At 50.2% G+C, this 24,947-nt stretch overlaps 1 protein-coding gene across 1 annotated transcript; it reads right to left on the bottom strand.

The window, feature by feature from the left end:
* Window positions 1-648: 648 nt before the first annotated feature.
* On the bottom strand, window positions 649-5,031 carry EN1 (engrailed homeobox 1). Its single transcript, XM_062606383.1, has 2 exons — window positions 3,819-5,031; window positions 649-1,211 (listed from the first exon to the last, which is right to left on the bottom strand). The coding sequence occupies exons 1-2, from the start codon at window positions 4,474-4,476 to the stop codon at window positions 895-897; spliced, it is 975 nt and encodes a 324-aa protein (XP_062462367.1). The 5' UTR covers window positions 4,477-5,031; the 3' UTR covers window positions 649-894.
* Window positions 5,032-24,947: the final 19,916 nt, after the last annotated feature.

A 24,947-nucleotide genomic window follows, 5' to 3' on the forward strand; every position in this document is an offset into this window, starting at 1 on the left:
TTTTTCCTGCAGGAGCTGGTGATACATTATTACACCATTATTACAGGGTGGGTTTTATTTCTTGTTAAAAAGGGAGATGGCGGGAGGTGAGGCAACAGCAAAAGAATTCATTTTTTAAGAAGGTAGGAAAATAAAAATATTAAAAAAACAACAAACGAAGGTCTCAAGGTTTTAAGCAAAGGATGAGCGGTTTAAAAATTGCCGCACTGTTCTATCGAAAACAAAACCTAAACACGCCTCTGCAATGGCACTATATACACAGCGTATCGTGTATATATATATTTTTATTTTTTATATTTTTGTATATATATACATATATACAAACGTCCACACACTAAAACAAAGAATTACAGGCACTCTGGATCCTGAACACAGTCTACACTTTATTTCAGACTACAGATTTCTGAACATAATAAAATCTTTGGCTTGTAGCGGCGGGTTCAGTCTCGCAGTCTGTGGATCAGAACATTTTTATTTTTTTTTCCTCAGGAAAAATAAAAAGACAGAAATTCACACACGCACACAAAAGAAATGAGATCAAACGAAAGATCGGAAAAGTCGGACAATTGCTGTAAAACAAGAGCGACGGACATCGAGAGAAAAAAAATAAAAGAAAGGAAAGCAAACAAAATGAACAAACAAAAGAGGGGGGAAGAGATAGAAGGGGAAACTGTCCAGCAAATAGAGATCGCTACACATATTTCTTACCTGAAATTAAATATATACAAGGTCATATGCTGTTTGGCTATATAGAGATTTTTTTTTTTTAAGTGTTCATATTTTTTTTTCGTGATTGGAGTCCTTATACTATGGATAGACAATAGATCTGCTTTTAAATAACACCTGTCTGCCTCCCGGCCGGCGGGCCGGCGCCGCGGCTCTGGGCTGGGGGGGTCATTCGCTCTCCTCTTTGTCCTGCACGGTAGTGGTGGAGTGGTTGTAGAGTCCCTGGGCCATGAGGTGCAGCGCCAGTCCGTTCTTGATGCCCGTCGCTTTTTTGATCTTAGCTCGTTTGTTCTGGAACCAGATCTTGATCTGGGACTCGTTGAGGCTGAGCTCCTGGGCCAGACTCTGCCGCCGCTGCTCCGTGATGTATCGGTTCGCCTGGAACTCCGCCTTCAGCCGCTGTAGCTGCTCGGCTGTGAACGCCGTCCGCGGCCGCTTGTCCTCCTTCTCCGTCTTCTTCTTCTTAAGCTTCCTGGTGCGGGGGCCTGCGGGCAGGGTACACACATGCCGCTGGGCAGGGCAGGGCCGCGCCGCCGAGCGACCGACCAACCGACCGCCGCCCCCCCCCCCCATCCACCGCCGGCAGCCGGAAAAATGGCCGACGGCGAATTTGTGCCGGTCCCGTGTACCCCGTCCTCCACATATTCCTAATCCCGGCACCGCAGTCCCCCATTACAGCGGAGAGAAGGATGGGGAAGGAGAGGCAAGGTCGGGGCCGAGAGCGTCGCACCAACCGCGTACCCCCCACCGAGCCGGCCCCGCCGGTACCTGCAGTGCTCCTATCGCCCCCCGCCCCGACACAAGTCGGGAAGCCGCTCCGCCCGCCTCGGCAGGACGAGCCGCGCTCCCCTCTGTACGGCCCGACACCGGAGTCCGCCGGCCGGGCACTCCGCCGGGCAGCGCAGGGGGCGAGGGCCGCCGGGAGCAGCAGCCTGGCCGGGGGCTGCGCCAGTCTCTTTGGGGTGGGGCGGGGGGGAACAACCCCCACCGCATGGGCGGCCCAGTCCCGCGGGAGCCTGCTCCTCCACCACTCCCGAGTCCAGCCGATGCCCGGTCCGGGCTGGCCAGCGGCCGATCTTTTCCAGGGAGCCCCGGCTCCGCCTGCGACTCCCTCCACGAACCTCAGTCTAAAGCAGTGCCACCCGCGCCCCAGGCCTGGATGGGGCCGTGCGAAGTGTCACAGAGCTCGCCGGGAAGCAGCCCGGCTCCGGGCCGCATTCTGATGGCAGTCCCCGGCCGGGGGAGGAAGGTACCCCAGGTGCTCTGCACGCCAACCCGGCCCGGCCCGGGGGGAGCAGAAAAGGGTCGGAGCCCTTAAGAGGAGGAGAGAATGATCTACAAAAATCACCCGACAGCTGCCTGGCTCGGCGGGCGGTCCCGGGTCCTCAGCCCCCCGCCAGCAGCAGCCGCAGCCGGTAAGGCCTTCTGGCCGCCGAGTAGGCCGAAAGCTTCTCTCCTCCTCTCCCGGCGCAGACCTTCCCCAGGAGGGGAGTTCCCCGCGTCTCGGTGGCGTCTGCTGGCAGGGAGAGGGAAGGGGCCCGGCGGGATGCTCCCGAGCTTGGCCGGCGGAGGGGCAGAGGATGAGGGGAGGGAGTCGCTGTGCTCCGGTACCTTGCAGCGGGGTGCCGGCGCCTCCGACTGCTGCAGCCCGCTAGTCCCCGAAGAAGGGAGAAGCGGCTGGGACCAGCGGACAGCTCTGAGCACAACAAAGAGGACGACTGAGCAAAGCCGAGCCGCACCAGCCTGCCCTCGCCCTTCTTTCTCCTCTCCGGACTGGGGCAAGGAGAAAGCTTCAATGAGGGTATAGAGGAATAATCCTATGTCCGAAGAAAGGGAAGGAGAGGAAACGAAGGCGCAAGTGCAAAACGCCTGGAGCACGGAGGCCCTGGGAATCTGTAGCAAAACAGCCGTGGCCGGGCCGGCCGGGAGCGACGGCCACGCTGTCTGACAGCTCTATCACTCCATCAATCACAGGGGTCAATCAAAGTGGCTTTTCTGAGTTTCAAGTCGCTGGACGTGTCAATAACAGGGGATGGAAATGGCTAGGTAGGAAGCGCCGCATTGACCGCAACCAGCAAGCCGCAAAGCCGAGCTGGGGCCGGCCATAGCCGCCTTCTCCGCGTCCTGAAACGACCCCGGGGAAGCCGGCCCCGTGTCTCAGGCGAGGCACAGGGGAGCCGAACCCGGCCCCGGCTAGCGGATCCCTGGCTGCTGGCCTCAGGAGTCAAAGGGGAGCCCTCCCTCCTCGCCTTCTGCTTCTTTCAAAAAAAAAAAAAAAAAAAAAAAATATTTGAAACAGAAACTAACGGTGATGAAACAAGGGGCTGCCGGGGCATCTGGGGGAGTTTTAAGTTCCTTGAAGGGGCGACAGAACGGGCTGAGGCCGGAGATTCGGGCAGGCGGCTCCCACCGGGGCAGCCCCAGGCAGAGGCACGTCCCCTCCCGAGAGCCGGGCCTCATACCACGGCCGGGAGCACCGGCTCCCGCGGCAAAGCGCGGCCTAAGGGCCTCAGCCTCGTTGCAGAGGGCCCGGTAAACAGCCTCTCCGCCACCTTCCTAAAAAAAAACACTAAATATTTTTCTTCTCTTTCTGAGCAAACAGATCTCGGCACGCACCTCCAGCAGCCGCTCAACATGTGGCTCAGGACTCGCCCCCGCCGCCACCCCTGAAAGGCCACTAGCACCCAGGGAAAAAATAAAAGGGGACAAATAGCCCCCAGACACGGAAGCAGCCGAATCCGCGGCCGTTTTTCGCAGCGCTCCCGCCCCACGCCGCCGCGCTGCGGAAGAACCCAGGCTGCGGGGTTGAAGGGGTCGCTCCCCGCCGGGTCTCCGCATGAAAACGCGGCCGAATCGGAGCCCCGGCGTCACATTCAAATTTGGGAGATTCGGCGGAGGAAGGAGGGGTGGTTGGGGGGAGCACGCGTTTCCTCTCTCCCCGGGTGACCCAAGACCATCCCCCCTCCCCGCGCCGCCCCACGCGAGGTCTTTAGCAGGCCGGGAGCCAAAGCAAAGGGGAAGAGGGAAGGGAGGGGGGGGGACACGACCTTGTCACGATTTTAACAGCTCCCAGATGCGCCGCGGTTCCTTACCCGAGGACGGTCTGTCTGAATACCTAGTGCAGTAGACCCAGGCCGGCCACACCAGCGGCTGTTGCGAGTCGGGCTTTATAACAGGTCCTCCATTATTAGAGCCCATGAGGAGGATGGCGGGGCTGCCGTGCTCCCCGTACTTCGCCGGGTGAGTCTCGCCCCCGTCAGCGGGGGGCTTGACCGTCCCCGACGCTGCCGCCGCCGCTGTCGCCGCGGCGGGGCTGGCTTTGGCGGCTGCTGGCGGCGGTGGAGGCGCGGGGCCGTCAGGACGGCAGTTCGAGTCCGGGCACAGGAGGGAGGGCGGGTTGGGCGGCCGGGCCAGCAGCGGGTTGACGTTTTCTCTACCTGAGCTCTGCCCCCGGTCTCCGTCCCGCTCCCGGCTGCCTCCTCCGCCGCCGGCCGGCGCGGGCGGCTCCTTCTTGCAGCCGAAGTCCGGCCTCAGGATGTTGTCGATGAAGAAGTTGGTGGTTCGGTGGGGCGGCGGTGGGGGGGGCGGCGGGTGGCGGCGACGGGGCAGGGGCAGGGAGCAGGGCGCAGCGGGGGAGGCGGGCGCGGGGCTCGGGGACACAGGCACGCTCTCGCCATCGCTGCCGCTGCCGCTGCTCGCCGGGCCAGGCGCCGCTTCTCGGTGGCCGTGCCCCTCCGGCGGCTCTTCCATGCTCAGCCCCCGCCACGGAGCTCGCTGCCTCCTTTCCCCCCCACCCACCCGCTTTACACCCACCCCACTTTGCCGGTGGGTGGCGGGGTGGAAAAGGGGGAGGAAAAATATGAGAAAAATATATCTATTAAAAAGAAAAAGAAAGAATGAGGGAGAGAAAAAAGAAAAAAAGAAAAAAAATCCACTTGTTGGGCTGGAGCTGAGATGTTTTTTCTCCCCCTTGCACGGATGGATCCAAAACCGGGGAGACACTCGAGAGCTTCTCTCCCCCTTCTCCCGATCGGCTTATATTTCCATCAAAAAAAAAAAAAAAAAAAGTGAAAAAAGAAAACCCCCTACACTGACCCCAAAAAAGTGTGCGGCGGCAGCTCCGCTCGGGCCCCAAAAAACCCGCCCCAACAAAAGCCGTCAAAATCTGCCCATCGCCCCGCCGCTGCGGCTGCTCCGCGCTCCCCGCTGTCACGCTCCGCTCTGCCCACGCCGCGGCTGCTGGGGCCCGTCCCTTCCAGCGCGCTGCTGCCCGCCGACCGGGCCGGGATATTAGTAATTAATTTTTTATATATATATTTTCCCTTTTTTTTTGGTGGTTTGGGTATTTTTTTTGGCTTGAAAAAAAATTAAAATTAAAAAAAAAAAAAAGCCCAAATCTCTGACAGCTCCGGTCCGTGCAACAAACTCTCCCTAAAAAATCCCTCAGCCACACTTTTTTCACTCGCACCGGAAGCACGTGAGGTGGCCCCGCACGTGGGGGCGGCCAATGGCGCGGCGCCGCCGCCGCTGACACCCCGCGCAGCCGCCAATGGGCGCCCGTCGGGCCGCCGCGATAAATACCGCGTGGGGACGGACCGGACGGGACGGGACAGGGCGCGACGGGGCGGAGGCACCGGCACCGGGCCCCGCCGACAACGGTGTGCAGGCACCCCCCAACCCCCGCCCAGCCCTGTAAACAACTTCTTCCAGCCGCGTCGTGTCTTGCGCTGAAGTTGGTCATCGGCCGCTTCCCTATTGCCCCCCCCAAATAATACCCCCCCCCCCCCCGAAATCTCTTGCGTCCTCTTTTTGTCTTTTGCGTTTCTTTTTCTACTCCCCCGCAGCCGGGTTTGGCAGCGAGGAGAGGTGGCGAGCGCGATGAGGGTTGAGAGGCATCAAAACTTCTTTTTGAGGCATGAAAATTAATAGCAATAGTAATAACAATAAATAAAGGCAGGAGCCGCTGCCGGGGTGAGCTGGTCTTAACAGCTGCAGCCGCTCGACTGGTTTGTTCCTCTGTTGGGATTTTGGGTTGTCTTTTTTTCATTCTTCGGAATATGAAGCAAATTAGCTGACAGGTCACAGCTCAGTTCGTATCATGTCTTTGATGTTTGTTTGGGTTCGGTTTGCTGCTTTCTTTTTCATGTTTTCTTGTTTCTTTGTTTTGTTTTTTTGTTGTGTTTTTGGGGGGATTTGGGGGGGGTTGGGGGGATTTTTTTTTTCCCCTGGATGTTTCTGGGGGGTGGGGTAGGGTGGGGTTTTTTGTATTTGTTTTGGGTTGTTGGTTTTTTTTTGCCCGACAAAGAGTGAGCACCTCGCCTCACGTGTAGAGCCAGAAGGGAAATTTAAAGGATTTTAGAAGCTGGAAGCAAAAAGCCACTCTTTGGGGACTGATGAAGCTCTTACAGAAAATAATTTGCAGAAAAGAAAAAGTACAAATGCCCTGAGCCCAGTTTGGATTTTGCTGGACTGCCAGGGCCGAGCTAGGCGCCATAGGAAGGGTGGCTCTGCCGCCGTCGGTACCTCCAAACCGGCTGCTCCCTGCGTGGAGGTTCTGCTGCCCTGGAGAGGGAAAATGTCGGTGTCCCCACGAACGGACACGAGGGGGTGGGGCTCCCACGACATCTCAAGTTTTACACGACAGCGTGTCCCGACGGGCCGGGGGCCCCGAGGCCCGGTCGCTTCCCGGACGACCGCAGACACCTGCTCCGGGCCGGAGACGCTCCCCGGCCCGCGGCTGCTTCCCGGGTATGCGGGAAGAGCAATTCCCGGCGTTTTCTCCTCCTGACGTAACAGAAAATCCCCATCTTCTTCCCCTCCTCAAAACGGCGGCCGGGCAGCAGGGTTGAGGAGGCCGCGGTGTCCCGCGCTCTGCTCTGCGCCGCTCCGCGCCCTTCCGTGGGCCGGTCCGCGTCACTCGCCGCCGCCTATGTATTCTGTATGTGCACGAGTGCGTGCTCAACCCCCCATACCGGCATGTGTCTTGTGTCCCGGCGCTCCCCGGCAGGCTGAGACGCAGTGCCTGCAGCGGCCGGTCCCCTCCTCGCCCCGCCGGCCCAGCCCGGCTCTTCCTTCCTCGGAAGCCGCCCGGGAGGCGACCCGGCACGGGGTTCCGCTTTCGGGAGATAACCGGCACCGGGAGCTGGAGGAGACACCTCCGGGGCCCAGCAGCAGCTCCCCCGGTTACCGGGCAGCGTGTGTGTGCTCCCATCTCCGAAGCACGATAGTTGTTTTCCCCACCGGGAAAACGTTACCGAATTGTTACTTCCAGTCATACAATAATCCCCTAAAATAATAGCTGGCGAAACACAATCAGCCCCAGAATCAAGAGCTTCATCCGCAATTAAATGAATGTTAGCCCCCCCCCCCCCCCCCCCCGCATTCACAATATCATATCATTTACTCGCACCGAAATTGGGTTTATTTATATTTAAGTTAGCAAAATTGAAATCTTTATCCCAAAAGCGAGCGTGGGTACTTAATTAAATTCTAATTAGGACACTATCAATATCCCATTTAGCCACGTAGCCTTTGTGAGCCGCAGTCCCTTTCAGAGCTGTAAATGGGGGCTCGCTGCCTTATCTCTCCTGCAAGAGACGCCTTGAGAAGGGCTGCAAAAGATAATTTATAGGTTTTAATTACTCTTCATTCCGCCTGATCAGCTTGGCGTTCATCACAGGACGGCGAATAAAACCTGGTCAAAAGCACTGTCACTATTCCCTGGCAAGACGCTTAATCAAAGTAAGCAGGGCCATATTACACGCTGCGAGCTTCTTCACGTAATTTCCCAGCTGCTGATAAAGCTAGTTGAATAATGCTGCAGTCCTTCGGAGACACCATTTACAGAAATGACTTTATTGACGGCTTAACGTCGGTAATTCATTTTACCTTTCATGTATTGGGAGCCCGGATTTGTTACAGTAATAGGATGATAAATGTCCTGGCGGCCCTATAGCTTTTATTATTGAATACAATACACACACCCATCCTTAAATGTTCCAAAATTGGGTAACAAAAGGGAGAGAGAGAGAAATCGAAGCCTTTAACTATCTAATTTGCCTTCCCGAGGGCGGGGGGGGGGGGGGGGGGGGGGGGGGGGAAGGAATGGGGGGGGGGGTGCGAAGTGTGTGCGTGTATGTATGTGCGGGTGTATGTAGGGGGGGATTATTTCATCTGGAATCCTCCCTTCTTCTAGAAACTGGTCTGGATTTTAAAGGCTTCTCTATAAATCGAGTAGGTTTGTGTACGGAAGGGGTGGGGGATCGCCTCAATGAATAAGGAGGGGTTAAAGGAAAAGACGATATACATTTCCAGGATGGATATTTTTTCCACCGCGACCCTTCCTATCGAAATAGATAAATATTACTCTCCGGTTTGTAGATACAGTAATCGGAGTAGTATGTCTGCACCGTGCCTTAAAGACGGAGGCTTAAAAAAAATAATACTCCCTTCTTAGAAAAAAGTTCACTCTGTGACTTGCGGGCGCCGCCAGGTTTCGGGGTGCCCGTCAAAGGGACCCTGCCCCACGGAGCCCCACGCCCTCTGCCGTCGTGGGGCTTAGCGTACGGAGCAGTCACCCGCACGGGAACCGGGAGCTGGGCTTCGGGGCTCGCTGCCCCTCGGAAGTGCCCTGGTGCGGTCTGAGCCTCTTGCAGGACGATGTCCCCACCGGCTCCCAGCTGCGGCGCTTGGGTCCGTCCGTCGTCGTCGTCTCGTCCCGTCCCCCCCCCCCCCGGCGTAGATAGAGAAGATGAAATCCAGGAGGGTGAAAGCAGCCGAGGGGCGGCGGGGCCGGGGAGCCGGGCCCTGGTGCCAGCCGCCGGGTTGCGGGGAGGAAGCCCGCACTGCTCCCTTCTCTGAGGCGTCCTCAGCCTCTTCGGAAACTGGCCGGAATGATTTCTCCGATTTCGTTGCATTTACTTTCTTTTGTTATTCTTCTCTTTTTATTCTGTTTGAGAGAGGCCACCAAAGGGAGGAGATTCTAAAATTTAAATTAAAAATAAAATTAAAAGAGTATCAGAATTCCTTCGCACCATTTTTTTTTTTTTCCGGCGCCCTTATAGGAAGGAGGAAGTATAGAAACGTGGTTAATATACGCTGTGGTAATCCTATTTCTAGGTCTAGATCAGATCTCATTGGGGCCTTTGCTGAAGGACATAAATGAGTTGTTCTAATACAATAGATTTCATCCTTCCTACAGGGACTGGCTGACCAGAGGTTTTGTTAAAAGTGAATACGAATAGATTTCTGCTACAAGTGCAGCATTATTATTATGAGCTGTAAGGTCAGACTATACATTCCGGGTCCCCAAAGCCTATAGACCCTGGGAAAGGCGCGGGATATACCACGTCATTGTACCTGACAGTCTCTTCAATAGACTAATTCAATTATCGCTTGGGGATTCAGTCTTCATTGAAAGCAATAATAGCAGTGTAATTCGTTGGTAAATAGGTATTGGAAGCAGCCTCGCTCGAAACATTTTTTGGGGGGCACAGGTTTATATCTTTTGGGTACCCAAATCACACCCGTACACACGCAGGGAAGGAAGAAGTGGTAGGTTTTAGGGGCAAGGAGGGCCGGGCTGTGGGGAGACGCGGTGCCGCCGCAGCCCCGCAGTTCCGACCCGGGCGGGTAGGACCGCCACCCCGCTCCCCCGAGAAGTTCCCGGGGCGCCGAGAACGTGGTGCCCTGGAGTCCTGGTGTACGGTTATGAATCAATTACTATCCGGGACCACCCCTGCCCCAGCAATGCAGACCGGATCTCAAGTCACAGGGAACTGTAGGAAAGTTTTTTATTTACTTCATTGTCTCTCCCAGCTTCCCAAGGGGGACGGAGACGAAAACATCCCACAGAAGTTTCTGGGAAGAGGAGGGAAAACTGTCTTTTTCATTCTCAGAGATATTATTGGTCTGTTTCACCTTTTACAAAGGGGAAAAAAAAAAAGGAAAAAAAAAAAGGGAAGGAAGAAAGAAAAATATAAAAAGCAAAAGGGGAAAGAAAAATGAAAAGAAAAAGGGAAAGGGTGAGAACAACAAAAAAAAAAGGAAAAGAAAAGAAAAGAAAGAAAAAAGGAAAAGAAAAGAAAAGAAAAGAAAAGAAAAGAAAAGAAAAGAAAAGAAAAGAAAAGAAAAGAAAAGAAAAGAGAAAAGAAAAGAAAAACCAAGACAATGAAATGAAAAAGGAAAAGAAAATAAAGAGGGAAAAGAAAAAAGACATAAAACCAGAAAAGACAAGGAAAAAAGAGAAGAAGCATGGAAAACAGGAAAATAAAAACGAGAGAGGAGAGGAGAGGAGAAGAGAAGAGAAGAGAAGAGAAGAGAAGAGAAGAGAAGAGAAGAGAAGAGAGAAGAGAAAGAAGGAAAAGGAATGAGAAAAGGAAAAGGAAAAAAGAAAGGAAAGGAAAGGAAAGGAAAGGAAAGGAAGAAAATGAAAGGAAGGAAAGGAAGAAAATGAAAGGAAGGAAAGGAAGAAAATGAAAGGAAGGAAAGGAAGAAAATGAAAGAAAGAAAAAAAAAAACAAAAAAGAAAAGAAAAAAAGAAAAAAGAAAAGAAAAGAAAAGAAAAGAAAAGAAAAGAAAAGAAAAGAAAAGAAAAGAAAAGAAAAGAAAAGAAAAGAAAAGAAAAGAAAAGAAAGGAAAGGAAAGAAAAGAAAAGAAAAGAAAAGAAAAGAAAAGAAAAGAAAAGAAAAGAAAAGAAAAGAAAAGAAAAGAAAAAGGAAAGAAAAGAAAGTTAAAAAAAAAAGAGAAAAGGACAAGATAGGAGAGAGAAGAGCCCGCTGCTTTTCAGTGGCCTGGCTGCAACCCCCTTCCCATCTGCTTCCCGAGCCCCCTCCCGCCTCCCACCCACATCTGCAGCCCACCCTACCTCGCTGCGAGCAGCACAAGTCACCTGGATCGGCCTCAACAAGCCCCAGCGTCGCAGGCGCTTGTCGCAGGCACCACTAGAGTCGGGCGGGCAGCGACATCCCTCCGGCGGGCGAGCTGTCCGAGCGGCAACCTCCAGCCTGGCCGCCTCCCTGCAGCCTGGCTTAAGCTACACTGGATGTTCCTGAGCGCTGCTCTACCCCGCTCCAGGGCAGATCCCTCCGTCCCCTCGCTAAATACATTACGGAGAGGGGCTGAAAGTTGTTGTGCAGGGTTTGGGTCCGCAGCCGGGCCGATCTCGCCTTGCGCCTTCTCTCCCCCCTCTCACAGTGTCCTGCTGGCTCCAATCCATTTACATTTTTAAATGTGTTTCCAATTTCCTCCTGCTCTCGCTACTACCTATGTCTCTCCCTGTTTCTGTCTCTACTCGGGGAGACGTGCAGCCCGAGGAAGAGCCGGGGACACTTTCGCCTCCGGGGCAGCGGGGCCAGGGTCGGGGCTGCTCCGCTGGGCAGCGGGGGGGTGGGGAGGGTCGCTGCCCGAGCCGGGTGCCGGGGCTCGGTGTTGGGAACAGCCCCTTACGACTTTCTGCACCTCGAGTGATAGCGGGATTCTTCGTGGCAGTAAAGACTTCCCCTGCTTCTGGAACTTGGGCTGACAAAGAGGCACAGGGAACAGCCGTGTCTCCCAGCCCGCGCGGGCAGCGCTCCTGGGCGTGCATTTGCGTGTGAGGATTTGCGCTTACATTTGGGCATCTGAACGTGGGTACAACGGGTGTGCAGAGAAGTATCCTCTTTCACATCAATGTGTGCAAATAGGTGAGGCTGTTAGCTCGGAGGGTGCACAAGGACACTACTCCCCCTCCACCCCCGGCTTCCTCACAGCCCCGAGGGGTTCTCCCTGCCCGCCCAGCTCCCTGGAGCCGGGTGGCCGCGCTCGTAGGAAGTTTGCTCCACTCTCCCACTGACGGATGGATGCTCCCGGTTCCTCTCCCGTCCCTCAGGCACACGTCTTCTGCAGCCCGCTGAGGGTGCCTGCTTTACGGGGCGGCCGGGGCTGCCCACCACCGACTTGAGCAGATTCAGTCTTGGTTTGTTATTTTTTAATTTTATTTTAATTTTATTTTTTATTTAATTTTATTCTATTTAATTATATATGTATTTACTAGCCCGAGGTCAAAACAACAGCACCAATGCTGGGGGACATGGGTGTCCTCATTTCTCCCCTCCCAACCCAGGGCTATCTCCCAATACCAATGCTTTGAACGAGAACCGAGTCCTGTGCCCCTCACCACAGCCAGTCTTCCCCGTTCTATTTCACACACTCCCATCACCAAGGCTGCAGGCAGGGTCTGGGCCTGGGAGGCGATTTCGGGGGGTGGGGTTGTCCCGGCCTTCGCCGGTCTGGGGTGCAGGCACCAGGGAGGTGTGAGGCGGGGAGAAAGGGGGAAGTAGGGGTGAAGGGGTGGGGGGGGAGAAATGCTTTGTGTTTCTGTCCTCCTTTGTTCCGGAATTAACTTGACCAGTGGGGTTGGCAGGCAGCTCGATTTCGATTTGAAAAACTAGGGGAGAGGGGGGCTCTTTTGATTCTCATTGGGAAAATAATGTTCGGGGAAGTGGCTGCAGGCGCTGGTACTGCTGCCGGGGTCTCTATGCGACGGCTTACAGCAACATTTCGTTGAAGGCACTATTTCTACCTTGGATGGAAACTTTCGGGCTTAATTATCCATGTTGCTCCTACTAGCCTGGATTGCTTCTCTCTGCTCATCCGTTCCCAGGGAGAGGAAACTGTGTGTAGGGCTAAAACGCAGCAAGACAAAATAATCAGCTTTAAAACTCCGCGTTGGGTTGGGGGGGGGGGAAGAGAAAAAAGGGGGGAAGAGACAGGGAAAAGGACAGAGAGTAAAGCAAAATGTGTCTATTGCCTGGAGAAATGATGCAATGTTGCTGCTGCCCAGTGGCAGTAACCGGAATTGGGTCATTTTAGGGACAAACGCCGGCAAAATTCAAGTCACGTTCACTTTTGATATAAGGATGTGTCCTCTTTAAAAATTGTTATGCAAAAGACTCTCGTACGTGATCTTCCTGCGATAAAAAACAGCAAGCCAAATATTGGAGCCCGAGTCAATAATGTATGAGCAGATTAAGCAACCTTTCTCCCAGGCAATTATTTCAGCAATTGAAAACCTCGCTCGTTCCAAATTTCAAAAATAATGATAGCAATAATAGCAAAAGTAAATAAAGCCCAGCATAAGTGCCATGGTCTTTTGCTCTTTGTCCCTTGCTCGGGGAGGGTGGTCGGCTTTGGTTTTTCTTCTTTCTAGTCGGGGAGAGTGTCTGAGAAGATGTTTAAAACAGCAGCAGTCTGAAAATCACAACAATTCATAATAATCTACTGATTGAGGGAGCAAATAGGCATATCGCGGGGATATCGGCCTGCCTGTGTTTATTTGTCTTTAAAGCTCCGGGTAAATTAAGTTTCCGGCTGTGTAATTCTAACAAAAGGTGATAGAAAAAGCACTGGGGGAGTAATAGATGGTGGCACCAGGGATCGGAGGGGGGAATGGGTCTAATGCTGATTTATGTGCCGAAGGCCGGTGGGCTCCGCCGCCGCGGGAGCAAGGCGGGCCGTTGCGCGGGTGCGGGGCTCCGAGGGGGCTGCGCGGGGGGCGGCCGGGCCGAGCGGAGCCCTGTGCACCGCCCGGAGCGGTGGCTCCTCGGGAGGCTGCTGCCCTGCATGGGGAGAGACACGCATCTTTTCCCCCGGGCCGAGATCCCCTGGACATCACGGCGGGGGGGGGGAGGATAAATTCGGCTGCAGAAGGGCAGCGGGTGCGGGCAGGGACTGGCGGAAGGAACCTCGGTGCCTCTGCCCTCCCTGCCAGGGTCAGGGGGCAAAGAGCTGTCGGTATCTAAAATAGCTGCAAAGCTTTGAGAGAGAAAACCGGCAGTCACCCACTGCAGACTGCTTCCCTCACACACCGTTTTTATTTTTGGTCCCTTGCTCTGTGGCTGCTGGGCAGTGCTGACCCTGCAGTGGGTAGCATTTCCTTCATGTGCTTAGCTCTGGCTCCCCAATAAAAGCTTTCCCCCTTCTTCACCAGTTCTGATCTTGGTCTTGAATTTGGTCAATGGCATTTGTTTTGGTTGCAAAAGCAGAAAACAGGTCACAAGCAAAGAAATAGAACTTTCTGGAAATTGGGGTCTGCATGCACCAAGAGAAACTGCAACCAAGTTTGAAGTGAGGGACAGGACTTTGGACCCATTTGGGGCCTGGAAGGGAGAAAGGTGGCAGAAAATTATTTGGGGCCAAGGATTCCTGCCTGTGCATCCAACAGAAGGGGTCGTGTGGGAGTGCTGAGATATGGAGCACCCAGGCCCACTGACCTGCTATAGCTGAGAGCCTTTTCCAAGACACACCGGAGGAGTACAATAGAAATACTCCTAGCATGGCACCTCACCTGCACACCCAGCCCTGCAGCCACATCCCACATCCCTCTCCAGACAGCAGCCTTACATTCCTGAGCTAGACAAATGATGAAAAAGTTCCAGTTACTGTCTAATGAAAGGCCTCCATCTCCCTTCCCCCAGAGGTTTCCGATGCACATATAATTAGCTCTCAATATTTCATGAATATGGGGTTTTACTAATTCCTTTTCACTCAGGAGATTTCGCATTTGCCGTTTTACCCTCTCTGTCATTTTGCACAAAGCCCCGGCTGTGGGAAGGGGTGGTTGCGGCTTGAGGTGGGTTCTTCTAGCTGGATACACGACATGCCTCAGCTGCCCCAAGCCTCAGCCCAGACATCCTGAGAGACACAGATCCCAAATGAAGGACCACAGCATTTTTTTTTTTTTATTTTTTTTATTTTTTTTTTAATCCATGCAGAAAATTAAACGTGCTGTGGGATTTTGGTTCTTTGGGGAAAGCAATTCAGCAATTCAGGAATAGTTCTTCTTAGTTACTGCGTGTTTTAGGGCAAAATTGATACTTTCTGACCAAAAAGAATAGTCAGACAAAAGAGGTGGTAGAAGTCAAGCTGAATCTCATCAAGAAATGTCCCACTAGATCTTGGTGACTGTTCACAGTATCAGCCTCAAATTGTCTCATTACTACACAGTTGTACTGGTAAGAACTCTAAGCTCCCTATCTGTGTAACAAAAGCAAAAACTATCCCAGCAACTTCTTTTATATATGTATATATAATTTCCCATCTGGTTCACTGGGAAGCAGGGACTTAAAAGTTCCCGTGTTCATAGTCTACATGGAAAAAATCTGGGGAGCCTTACCTCCCTTCCCCAGCACCAGATCTGTGGATGTGGGGAGGCTCAGGGCACAGACACTGAGGATGCCCTTCATGTACAGGCCTGAAGCACAGTTGATCAGGTGCCACCAGGCCACCATGTCCATTGTGATTCCCCTGATAGAACTGCCTGGGTGCTGCAGAGGGTCTGACCCTGTCACCCACATGTCACTCTCAGGTCACCCCGGCATCCAGCATCTTCTTGTCTCAGTCTGCAGAAAGTTGCACTAGGCAGAAATCTGCTGGTCTCTGTGGAAAAAAGGCTCTAAACTTGTTCTTGCAAGGCCAAGGAGGACCTTCAACTGCTGCAAGGCAGGCTTTGCTGGGCTGGTTGTGCAGCGATAGCCATCCTTCCTCCAATCATGCTACAGACACCAACTACATCTTTTTTTTTTTCATCCTGCTCTTTCCGAATGCATGTGCCTCAAGTAAAGTATGTAAAGATAGCTCAGTCCTTGTTGAGTTTTCCTAAACACGCTGCAAGAACAAAGTTTAGTCCTTTTGTTCAGGCAGAATTAGACTAATGGGCTTTTTGACACATAGCCTTCATGCTAAACACTGGCATTTGCAATGCAGTAGATGGGCTTCTGTGAAGACAACCCCCCAACCAGAAACAGCTCATTAAAAATCCCATTATCCCCATAACTTGCTTATTATTAATTTAAATGACTGTCTTATGATTTGTGAGAAGGAAAACAAATCCTAAAAAAACGATGCTTGGAATCACTGAGCCTGGTGGGCAATGGATTTTATTTGCCACACATTTGCAGTTGGATGTTACAGAGGTTTTTCAGTTTACAGTAATTGCTGTCTCTCTATGTGGTTCATTGAAGGATAGCTTTGTTTTCTCACATTAAACTTTGTGAGTCACTAGTTACTGTGCTTTGCCGATTTCTTAATAACAACTTTACACTTATATGGGCCTTTTCCACCCTGCAATTCTCTAGTTGTTTACTAGGAAGCCAAGAGGAGCTGGTGAAAGGGAGAGGAGTTCCCTGAGTGACTGACATGGATGCAGGATCAGGATCTGCAGGCACTCTGCTGAGCTCTGAGTCATGTTCAGCAGGATTTTTCCCTGTGTCAGGGACAGACAGTTCATTCCCATAAAGTCTGTCTGTGGGTGTGCCGCAGCGGGATTTTTCAGTACTCATCAGTCCCTGGGGGTGACTGTGCAGGTAATGAAATCCATAGGAATTAGCACATTTGGAGGTTGTAAACCCAGGCCTATGCTGCCTACAGGGAACATTTTAGAACCTGAAAATATCTCCTTTAGTTCTCTCAGGAGTGACCTGCAGCAGGAGCAGGAGCCTAAGGGAGAAAGTGGTTATGCGCAATTGCTCTGGGCTGAGGTGGCCAGTGCCAAGACCCTGACTCACTTCAGGCACTGCTGTGCTGCACCCCACAGTGGCCATGGACCCTGAGGGACTCAAAGCTGGCTGACACCGCTGTGGTGTGCAGGGAACATATGGCAGAAGGGCTCCCAGAGACGACTTCTCCTGTTTTTACTATTTCCTGCTGCACTGTGATTATTCTTTAACCGTGCACTCCTTGCTGTTAGTTCCGTGACTTCAGAAGTCAATATAGCTTTTAACCCTACTGTGAGTTACTGATCCGCAATTCTCATCTGTGCACTGAGGAAACGCCATGGGTACCGCCTCAAGGGCCAAATTCTCACCTGAAGTAAACGGTGATGGGGAGGGGGCTTCAGTGAGTGGGGCTGTCCCAGCCCCAGTGCTCCAAGCCCAGGCTCGCTGGAGCGCACACCGCTGGGGCTCAGCGCTCACTACGGATGGAAACAGCCCGGCCCCTTTCCCGGGATTATTAATGCCTTTTTAGTCCAAATGCTGGTTTCTAGAGACATCTTGCGGCTCTCGCCAGCTATCACAGCTGAGCTGCTCCACACCCCAGGACGCTGCTCCTCCTGCTGTGCTGGATAACCAAGCTGCTCCACAAGCTGGTTTCTGTTTGAACCCCGAATTAAATTATCTATCTATCTATCTATCTATCTATCTATCTATCTATCTATCTATCTATCTATCTATCTATCTATCTATCTATCATCTATCTATCTATCATCTATCTATCTATCTATCTATCTATCTATCTATCTATCTATCTATCTATTTTACCTATCGATGTGTATTTTTTGCTTTGTGGGATTCCTCTCTCACATACAGCTCAGGCTAGGGAATGGGTGTAAGCGTCAGTCCTGCAGGAGAGAAAACACTCTGCAGAAGTTTCACCAACCTCCCAGGCTGGTGTCATTGCAGGAGATCAGTGTTTGCTCCCTATACAACACCCAGCACTGCTGCCTTAGCAACTAATGCAACACCGCAAGGTTTTTTTTCATTAGCTCCTTTGGTGACAGTTCTCCAAAGAAAACATAAAGCAAAAGTACTTTTGTGAGAAGCAGGGCAAAGGCAGTGTTGGTGCAGAGGCAGAAGCTGCATCCCTGTGCTGTAAGCAGGAGGGTCATCTCCAGCCTTTGCAGCAGAGACTTGCAGGAGCAAATTCTCAGCTGAAGTGGGTAGGATGTATCCCCATTGGGGTGTGAAAGATGAACCATTTTCTAAAGAGGATGGTAGGAAGCAAATAGCAGGACCATGAAGGTCCCATCCACTCCCATGTTGGCTGTACAGGTGGTCATGCAAAATCAAAGTGCTCCCACACTGCAGAGAACAGCGAGCTGCTGGGCTTTTAAAATCTTTTCAGAAGTAATGAATTAGTGGTAGTTATTCAGTAGATAAAGAAGGAGCATTTAAACCACTCGGTGTCAACAGATCTTTTCTTGTAAACCTCTTGGTTAGACAGCAAACCCATCATTTTACCTACCAGGATGGCTTGTACCAGCATGCACAGGCAGTCCTGCACCCTGGAGCACACTCAGCACTGCCAGCCAGCTCCTCACTCATGGCCACACAGCACAGAAGGGAGCTGCCGGGTTCAGGGAGGGAAACGAAGGCTGTTCATCAAGCTTCAAGGCACTCCAAGGATTGCCACTGTGCCACGCAATGCAGGAGCTGTTTGTCCAACACCCAGTTTTCCTTCCTTTCGATGGGGAGATAGCAGCTCCAACTATGGTGTCTGAGCTGGCCAATCGCTTGTTTCCATACAGCTATGGATTCCCTTCTGATTGCAAAAAGAAAGCTTCATAGATGGGAGGTGATGTTAAATGTGTATCCCATAGCCACACAGACTCTTGCTGAGTCCAAGCCATCCATGAAATCCATACTTTCCCACTGGTGTATAATTTTCTTGGCACTTTCTTTGCAACAGGTGGGCTGCAATGTGAGGAAACGTAATGTGACTGCTTCACTATTGCCTAAGAAAAAAGATTTACTGCAGAAGACACATTGCTTACAGTTTTATGGAGATTTCTTACCTAAAGCCATGTAACACCCTATGGTGGGGATCCACAGCCTCAAGAAAGCCTCAGAACATCCAAACAAATATTTTCAAGCAGGAAAGGAGCCAAGTTACCATGTCTGTGCCCAACATCAGGATGCTAGGCTGGGAAATGTAGCTGAAATCACATGGTGCTGTAACCCCATTTTGCCTGTCTGGGGTCCAAGGAACACTATGTAATTCATCCAGCCCTGGGGAAGAGAAGATATCAGGGATGACAAATTACTTCCCAGGTGCTCTGGACAATGTGTTGGCCATGCTGGCTCAAACAGCTTGCTGTGTACTCTCCTCAAAGTAATTGTCAATGTCTCCATCCAAGAGGTGTTCAAGCATACAACATGGTCTTGGTAATGGCAGCTATGGACCTGATCACAGCAGTGGACGAAGATATCTGTCTTCTGTCTTCTTACTGATGTGAACCACCATGTAGAAAGGATGAGCAGCCTAACAGAGGCACAGATAAGATGGTGTCTGTGTGTTGCTGCTTGGGGCAGTTTTCCTGCATGGGGCTGTATTTTGGTACAATGTCCGCATCGAGATCCAGCATCTCTGTCACAGGCATCGGTGCAACAGCAGTACTGTAACGCAAAGAGCACGTCATGAGTTACGACCACTAAACAGCAAGGCAACATCAATAAATCTTAATCTGAAGGCTGATAAACTGTAAAACACAACATAAAATATGATGCATGGGTTGGTGTTGAGCCTGTGAGCCTCTGATCTGTTCCCACGGGAGCAAATTCTGGCTCATTTTTACTGATGGAGCTCAAATCCAGCCAGCTGCAGTCACCCAAGCTAAAGCTGGTCTCATGGCTCTTATCTAAATAATTCCAGGTTATTAATAACTTTTATAGTTGATACGTGGGACTGAATGGTGTGCGCTTTTTCAGTGAAGATAAACCATTCAATCACGTAAAGCCTTGCCTAAGAGATGTTGCTAGATGAATCATTTAGGTTGATTGAGGGCTGTGTAAGTGATATATTAAAGATGTGCCAAGCAACATTCCTTGATGGGGAAAATTATGTGCTTTCTGGCAGATTCATAAGCTAAGGAATTCATCAGTGTGTTGTTAAGGAGACTATTGTTTGGTATGTGTGTATATACATGGGAATGGGAATACCAGTCGGTCTAGTTTAATAGATATCCAAAATAATCTGGTTTTGTTGAAATGAAACTGTCAACCCATGCTGACGCTGGATAAACTTTTGACTCATCATATCAAGCTGATTCTTTCTCTAACTCTAACGCCAAGGAAGAATTTGGTCCATGGTCTTCAGAGACAGAAGCTGGGGCACGATCAACGGAGTTGACTCTCTGAACATAGTTCACCTTTATGCCAAGAATATTGCTTGGTAGGACCACTGAAAGGATGGCTAAATTTTTCTGTAACCATAGCTAAGTTTAGGATCAAGTGAAAAGTGCAATAGTTATTGCAGCCAGTTCAATTCCTCTTATTTTGATCGATACATAAAAAAAAATGCCACAGCAACCCTCTTTCATTTAAGGTGGTCCAAGCTGGGACTTAACACCAACAAATACCAAGGAAGAAAAATAATTTTTAACCTCATAAGAAAATTTTGATGCCTGTAATGCGACCCCAGGGCAAGCCAAGATGCCTCCAGCTTCTCAACCACTCTTTCAGGAAGGTGTCCATTCAGTTTGGCAGGGCTGGGGACAGGGTCTGGTCAGGGGTGATGTCCATCTTCATACTGCCAGTGAAACAGCAGCTTCCCAGAGAAAACAAAAGACACCTGAACTGGTGGTGTCAATTTGACATTCAGCAACATTCATGTCAAGGGCACCTCAAAGGAGAAAAAGCATGATCAGAGATTGTATTTTTAAACCTTTTTTGTTTTTCTTTTCTTAAACCTTTTTTCTTTGCTGGAAATGGAGTGTGTCCCCCTGCCCCTTGCACTCTCACACTTCCTCCTTTCAGCTGAATTCTTTCTTTTTCCATATGTTCAGTATGGTCTTAGTTTGGATTGCCACTCACTTCTTCAGGCTATCTTTTAAAAACTATTTGTTTCAGTTTATGCAAATCTGTATCTCTGATCCTGAATTTCACACTTGAAATATTAAGACAACACTGAAAACAGGGGTTTGAAAATAATTTGAGCTTTGTATTATCACTGTCATCAGTGATGCAACTTCATATCACTTTCAAAGCACGGCTGAATTATTGTCTCAAGATCTGTTTTGTAGAATTTCCTAGTTTATTGTTCTTCTTTTCCATGCCTTCATATCATATTGGACTGTAATTTTATCATCCTCCAGTAAAAGATTTTAAATCACTACTTAGTTTCTATCCTGTATCCTTCATCCAAGGGCACACAGCACTCGCCTGCAAAAGGAGGGAAACCCCACCTTGGCATGTTTCTCCCTAATATTTCACCTCCCCTGTTTTACTCTGCTTCTGTGCTGTGCTCTGGCTGCAGCTGGTGACCGGAGGGGCTTCCCTTTGCTCTCACTCAGAGAGCACTGCTTTCCCCAGAGACAAGAGAGAAAATAATATTATTAACTGTGTGTCATGGACAAACCCAGCTTAGGAAGAGCCCAGAGAGCTTGCAGATGGGGAGCTTATGGTCTCATCAATCAGCTGAATAAGCAAATGAGAGAGGCAGGCTCTTAAGCAGTGTTTTTTTTTACTCAGTGGTTCACTACTCCTCAGTACTCAAGTACTTTGGCTGTCTCTCTGTGTCCTTTATAAGGTTATTGTGGCCATTATATATCTCAGCTTCACATTACCCATTAGGGCTTTGAGAGATGTTTAAAGTGAACTTCAAAGAAAAGCTTAGAGTTGCTTCTGAGGGAACTTTAATAGCCAGTAGTTTGGGTGAGGTTTAATCCACAGGGAAGCAGGCTGCATTTGGGTATGACTCCCAAACCAGGCTGCAGGCCTCTCACCGTGCACCACAAGGATGGGCATGGCTTGATATTGCTGCACAGGAAAACAAGCCCTGGTATGGATACAGCCATGGCCACTGAAGGGATATTTTTCTGGCTTATACCACAGAGGGGATGCAAGGTGCAGATAACATTAGATCTGTCTGTGCGGGGGGCTCTGCCAGCTGAAAGTGGGCAAGCCTTAGGTGATGGGTATTTCTTTACAGTGATGTATAAACATACTGATTAAAGGCCTCATGTCTGAAAGGCTATGACTACCTTTATGGCTTCCCAAGCGTTACTTAGTGCTTTTCCACCACCATGAGGGTGATAATGCTGAGAATCAATCCTCACACCTCTCTTCCCAGCAGAACATAGCCCAAAGGAAAATCAGGTTCAATTAAACAAATCAATCTGCCCAGCATTCATCTGGATCAATAAACTGGTTATACACTCCCAGCTAGTCTCCAATAAGCCTTTGCTGATCTAAGGAGCCTGAAGTCCTCAGCTGCCTGAACCAGATAATATCTTTCAGCTACTTGTTGGGAGCATGCATTCCTTAGGAAAGCTATGATAAACCCAGTACTTAACAAGGCTTGCAAACCAACTAAACAGCTGTGGGAGACATTTGGTGTGTTCGACAGTAAAGAGAGGAATGCTTTGAAGACTGAGCTTGTAAGGCAGAGCTCTGTCAGCTAGCTCCGGAGCAACCCGGCAAAAGGCTTATAGAGCAAGCTCAGCCTTTATGGCTCTGCAGCCCTGCAACTCCCATCCCGGACAGCGTGCCCATGATTTATCCAGCCCACAGCTCTGGGCTGCGTTGCTGTTCTCACTCCCTGCATTTTCCAGGGCTCTGTTTGACATTAGCTCATCAGCAGGTTGCAAAGTTAGTGTGCCCAGGGAGAAGCTTTTTAAGAGAGACCCTGCAGATCGTCATCTCTTTGCACAGAAGGAAGTGGTTGGGAGGAGGTCACCACTTGCTCCTGCTAGCCATCGGTTCCTCCACTAAGTAGATGTAAATAGTCTTCACTCTTTGATACACAAAGAAGAAACACAAGAAAGGGGTTCTGGGCTAGTCAAAGTCACCAATGGCTTTAAGATTTTATAAATCATTGCTGTCCAAAGAGTGCTGAACATTACTGAATTATCCAAAGAATGCTGAAAAGCACTGGAGAAAATGCAGTGCAGCCCTTGGGTACCAGACGTCTACCTGGACCTGTCACAGTCAGTGTGTGCAGAAATAACACAATTTTGATTTTCTATTTCTTTTTCCTTACAAGATGCAATATTCTGTCACCTTCCCTCAAAGAACAAGGACTGAAGCTGCTTCATCCCCACATAGGACTGGAAGGTTCCAGGTTTCCATCTGTGCTGCTGTGCCATGCTGAGAGCTTGCAGCATCAGATCTGGGAGGAGAGAGGTTGTTCTCAAGTTATCCTCCTGCAGATGCTCTCAGAGGCTGAAGAACATCCAGGTCTTTGAGAAGAATGTCTGGTTTACTCTGAATTGTTACCCCTAAAAGAGATGTATCACCTCATCATGGATGATGGATTATTTCACTCATCTGAGTGAATCAGTGGAGTTTAGAAGTATCTGTTTTTTTCTGAAGACCAGTGACTACTCACAGCACTAACTGAGGAATCACAAACGGCTATGCCTTTTTTATTTGCAAAATATGCTTTCAGTAAAGCTTACAGATCACCTCTGAGACGCTTTCTTGGGAAAAAGGTGGTACTGGCCAGCTGTGTAAAACTTTTGGGAAGTCTTTAGCAGCATTTTGAATTTCCATAGTACATATTTATGCATCAGAACCACAAGTTTCATCTTTCCAGAAGGAAAGATGGAAGCAACATCACATTAAAAAAAAAAGAACAAAAACAAAAAAACAACAACAACAACCAAAAAACAACAACAAAATCCACCAAACCTATCCTTGTTTATCCAGGATTTTTTTTCATACCCTTTAAAGCCTGTCTAGAAGAAGAGGGAGAGCACATGCTAATGTATGTGCTTGCAATGAACATGCAGTCGGGGTTTGAGGCTGAAGGCTGATGGCCAAGTGTCCCTGGAGGTCTGGGGGACGCTTTGTTCGGCACGGCTGGGCAGCATGAAGGCAGTCCAGCGCCGCACCACAAGGTGGGGATGCTACAATGTTGAACGGCAGGCTGCTCCCGGCAGGGCTGCACAGAGACGGTTGCATTAATCTTTGCATGATACAAGGTTTCTAATTGCCCAAATGTATGTTGTGGATGTCCCATCCCTGGGAGTGTTCAAGGCCAGGTTGGATGGGCCTTTGAGCAACCTGGTCTAGAGTGAGTCTAGTGACAGAAAGGTTGGAACTGGATGATCTTTAATGTCACTTTTGACCCAAACCATTCTATGATTCCACGAAAAGTCTAGCCATCACTTCATCACTTAGCCCTGCATACCTTGCATTGCACCCTGGAATGTTACCCTACATTGCATCTCCTGCATAATGACAGCATTAACGGTTTTGAAAGTATTGGTGCAACTGAAATTTGGTCATAGGAGCCCCAGAGCTTTTTCTATCCCCTGAAGAGCCAGCACCAAGGCTGCTTCTGGAGCTGGGGTGAGCTGAGAAGACACAGAAAGGCTCAGGGAAGAGAGGGAAAATCAGATATGCCTTTATTATTATTATTATTTTCTTTATTTTTCCAAGAGCAAGGTACACCACCGTCAGAGAAAGAGAGAAAGGTGATGGATTTCAAGCAATTAAGGGAACCTCTTCCTCTAGAGGCTCAGCTGGGCTAGAAAACTCAGCAGTTCATGCTCCTGATCAGTTTTACTTGGCTTCCAAAGAGGTAGATGCCACAGAGAGAGCAGTTCCTGCACAGAGGCAGGGGATGATGGCTTCTTAAAAACTGTAAAACAAGCCATCAAGCCCTCCCCTTCAGGGCATCATGCAGCCATCGGACAACACAGAGGCATTTCCCTTGTGTATATTGATCATCACTGCCTGCTCCAAAACACCCTCGGCTTGGCGTGCCAAGGAGAGGTGCGGCAGGCTCAGGACTGTGCCTGTCGTTTCCCTTGGCAGCGATGGGATTCTGCTCTGCCTACACCCCACAGGCACCATGGGCTCCCATACATTTCAGGCCAGGTGAGCGTTACACTTCCTACTAGCCAGGAATGGGATGTCTTAAATAATGAATATGGGCAAACAATAGCTGTGATACTTCCCAAATTTAACAAAGTATTCTAGAGAAGACAAATGGGAACTTGATTATAGTCTTCAAATATGCAAGAGGTTATTATGAAGAGGGCAGCAGGGTCAATTGCTCTCCATAGCTACCAAGGGGAGGCCAAAAAGGAAGGAGCTCAATGTTTAGTGACAGAGTTTAGTAGCAGGCATTCATGGGAAAAACATATCCTTTCCAACTGTGAATGAAATCACACATTAGGCCAGGTTATCTACAGAAAGCTGAAAGTCTTTTTTTTATGAGCAGGCTGCATAAACATATATCAGGAATCATCTTAAGACCCTCCCAGACCAATACTTATTTGCTTTTGTGAAAGTAGTTGCTGGTGTCATTTATGGGGGAGGATTTATGCTATGAAGTCACCTTTTTTGGTTTTGGTTTTTGTTTTTTTTTGTTGTTTGTTTGTTTATAAGAGAACTTCAATAAGAAAAAAAAACAGACTTCTTCAACAACTTCACCACCACCACTGCAGTGGTGGGAGCCTGGAGGAGGTCTGGAAGAGATCTCCTGTGCTCTCAGCTCACGCCTTGGACACTCATTGAAAC

The sequence above is a fragment of the Pezoporus occidentalis genome, unplaced genomic scaffold (assembly GCF_034315485.1).
Source record: "Pezoporus occidentalis ecotype Australia unplaced genomic scaffold, CSIRO_AGI_Poc_V1 ctg12, whole genome shotgun sequence".
Taxonomy (NCBI): Eukaryota; Metazoa; Chordata; class Aves; order Psittaciformes; family Psittacidae; genus Pezoporus; species Pezoporus occidentalis.